General features: G+C 52.8%; 2 protein-coding genes across 2 annotated transcripts in view; one reads left to right on the forward strand and one right to left on the reverse strand.

Annotated features, from left to right (window-relative positions):
- The window catches only part of TRV_02554 (uncharacterized protein), a gene marked incomplete at both ends in the record, with an annotated part of 2,219 nt that extends 1,557 nt beyond the window's left edge, over positions 1–662 (forward strand). Inside the window, 2 exons of the mRNA XM_003023282.1 lie at positions 38–63; positions 125–662. Coding sequence (XP_003023328.1) covers positions 38–63; positions 125–662 — 564 coding nt within the window. The remainder of the gene's footprint in view (positions 1–37; positions 64–124) is intronic.
- A 993-nt stretch (positions 663–1,655) lies between these two features.
- On the reverse strand, positions 1,656–2,853 carry TRV_02555 (extracellular proline-glycine rich protein; the record flags this gene model as incomplete). Its single annotated transcript, XM_003023283.1, has 5 exons — positions 1,656–2,042; positions 2,119–2,240; positions 2,306–2,507; positions 2,583–2,671; positions 2,718–2,853. Coding segments are annotated over 5 exons (936 nt in total), but the record flags the coding sequence as incomplete, so codon positions are not given.
- Positions 2,854–2,977: the final 124 nt, after the last annotated feature.

The raw sequence follows: 2,977 nt of genomic DNA on the forward strand, positions 1-2,977 counted from the left end.
GACAGGCCTGTGCCGGGGTAGTTGCATATACGTGCAGGCGGTCACTTGCTCCCACGGCGTTCTGTGTGGCTTTCCCGCTAGCTAGCTAGTTAGTGAGTGAGCAGCAACGGGACTGACTAACTAGTTCAAATCCACGAGTTACCCGCCAACCAAGTACACCCCACACCGTCGCAGACAGGACAGCATTACTTACAGCCAACCTGCAAACCGTTCTGTTCCCCCACCTCAGCCTGTTCTGCTCCCTCTCGAGCAACCCGGCTATCCTCACTCTTCAAGTCAACCAGCGATCTACATACAGTCTACATCCAGCCTACCTACCGAGGGCGTACGGAGTACCAAACGAGGGAAACCCTCCCCCAGACCTCCTCCCCCGCCACAGCGCGCCACAGAACCAACACCAGAACACCGAAGCACCTTGGAAGCTTGCCATTGTTTTTTTTTGGTTGTCAGCGAGCGAAAACCAGCCGGATAGGAAGAGAAAGCCCGGGGAGGAAAAAAAAGGATACCAGCTGAAGAAAAACAAGAGCGGAGAAGAAAAGCAGAGTGAGGATGGCGGCGTCGGCAGCAGGAGGCTTGCTGAGCCGCCAGCTCAAGCAGATGCAGACGGACAAGGACATTCCGGGGATCAGCTGTGGGCTGGCGGACGACAACAACGTGTTTGAGTGGGAGGTGATGCTGATGATATCGGACGACTGCAAGTTCTACGGGGGTAATTACCGCTGTCTTGCGAAGCACAAATACGTTGTTAAAACTCGGGATCTGACTTGAGACAAACAGGAGGTTTCTTTCGCGCAAAGCTGACCTTTCCACCTGAATACCCGCATCTGCCGCCAAAGATGAAGTTTGAGACACCGATGTTCCATCCCAATAGTGAGTGGTCTTTTTTGTTTTTTATTTTTATTTTTCCCATTTGTATGTACTGTCTAACGTCGACTAGTATATCCCAACGGCGAGGTATGTATATCGATTCTGCACCCGCCAGAGGAAGACAAGTACGGGTACGAGTCGGCGGCCGAGCGCTGGTCGCCCGTGCAGACGCCGGAGACGATACTGCTGAGTGTGATTAGCATGCTGTCGAGCCCAAATGACGAGTCACCGGCGAACGTGGAGGCCGCCAGGCTGTGGCGGGAAGATCCCAAGGAGTTCAAGAAGCGAGTGCGGCAGTGTGTGCGCGAGAGTCTGGGGGAGGATTAACTAGTCGTCTACATTAAATATCGTTATCCATGACCAGCTTCTATCGGAGTTAAATATCTTTATCCAGAACCAGCTTCTAACGTTGGAGTTAAATATTCTTATGCATGACTAACCAGCGTCTCGTCTATCGTTGGAGTGCTCGTTGCTTTGCGTATAACTAGTTTGTCGTGGTAATCCCAAAAAGGCAAATTGAACTTCCATCAGTAGTCAACTCAGAGTAAAAGAACCAAGATGAGAACTTCTTTCTTGACCTGAACTTTTGGCATTAATATTATTATCATGAGCTTTTCGCAGCGTTTATTACATATATTCGAGAGAGAGTTAATACAACATTACACACTGCTAGGATATATCCGTGATTTACCTCGTCCATCAATTCAGTGACTCGTAACTAACAAAGGAAAAAAAAAAAAAACAGGCACCTCATCAAAGTAAACTCCAGACTAGCATGAGAGAGGAATTTACAAGGCGAGGAGGGCAACGAGACCGATGGCACCAGCAACACCAAGACCAGTAGCCTTGGGAGCCATACCCTGGGAGGGGGTTGGGGATGGGCCGTTGCCAGAGCCAGAGGTCTCGCTGCCACCGCTGCCGCCGCTGCCGCCGCTGCCCTCGGTGGAGGATGGGCTGGAGCCACCCTCGGAGGAGGTTGCAGAGGTAGGCTCGGGGCCGGAGGTGGACTCGGAGCCAGAGCCAGTGGAGGAGCCGGACTCGGAGCCGGACTGGGAGCCAGAGACCTCGGTGTAGAGAGTGGTGGCAGGGCGGCTGGTGGTGATGACATTGGTGCCGGAGGTGATGACGGTTGGGCCAGCAGGGATGGTGGTGTAAGGGGTAGAGTGGCCACCGGACTGTTTTTCGAGTTAGTATATAGATTCAACACGTTTGATATATATATATATATATGTCAGGTAGAGGGCAGCTTACGGTTGGGGCAGGGGCAGAGCCAGAGCCGCTGGTGGGGGGAGCGGTGGTCTCAGAGCCGGAGCCAGAGGTGGGAGTTCCGGTAGCAGTGCCAGAGCCGGTGCCGGTAGTAGGAGCACCAGTGGCTGTTAAGCAGGTGTTAGTATAATCATTTCATGCAGCGGAAACAGATAATTGAGAGAAAACGTACAGCTTCCTGGAGCACCGCCCATTTCCTTGCAGGCCTCCTGACCCTTCTTGACAACATCGTCAATGTTCTCGCCAGGGCAGGCCTCCCGGGTGCAGTCACGCAGACCGTGGGTGAAGTCAGGGTGCTGGCAGAGACAGCCGGGGTCGTGAGGAGGGCATCCAAGCTCAGAAGCCTTGCCCAGCATGCTCGACAGACAGGCTTGCTATCAATGGATAGTCATGTTAGTTAATTGGACTTGGGATGACTATCTTCGCTGGGTGGTGGGATTGGTACGCACAGAGCAGCCTGGGAGCTCAGCCAGGGTGGTGGCGAGGCCCATGGAAGCGCCGAGGGCGACAGAGACAATGACAGAGGCCTTCATGTTGACTGGTTGGTATATGTGAGGACAGTAGTAAGTACTGATTTGGCAAACAAGCAAGTCGACTCTTTGTAGAGAGGAATTGACGATGAAGGGATATCAATTGAACTTGTCTGGAGAAGAGAAAGGGAGAGAGAGAGAAGAGAAGAGAAGAGAAAAAAAGACGAGACGAAGGGTGGGAGAGGGAGAGCTAGATAAAGGCAGGGCGGGAAAGGGGGAGGGCAGGGCCAGCAGCCCAGCAGGCAGGGTCGGGAAGAGGCAAAACACAGAGAGCGAGAGAGATGGGAAATGGGAAATGGGAAGAAAAAAAAAAA

This window comes from Trichophyton verrucosum (assembly GCF_000151505.1).
Source record: "Trichophyton verrucosum HKI 0517 chromosome Unknown contig00219_1.f1.exp, whole genome shotgun sequence".
Classification (NCBI taxonomy): domain Eukaryota; kingdom Fungi; phylum Ascomycota; class Eurotiomycetes; order Onygenales; family Arthrodermataceae; genus Trichophyton; species Trichophyton verrucosum.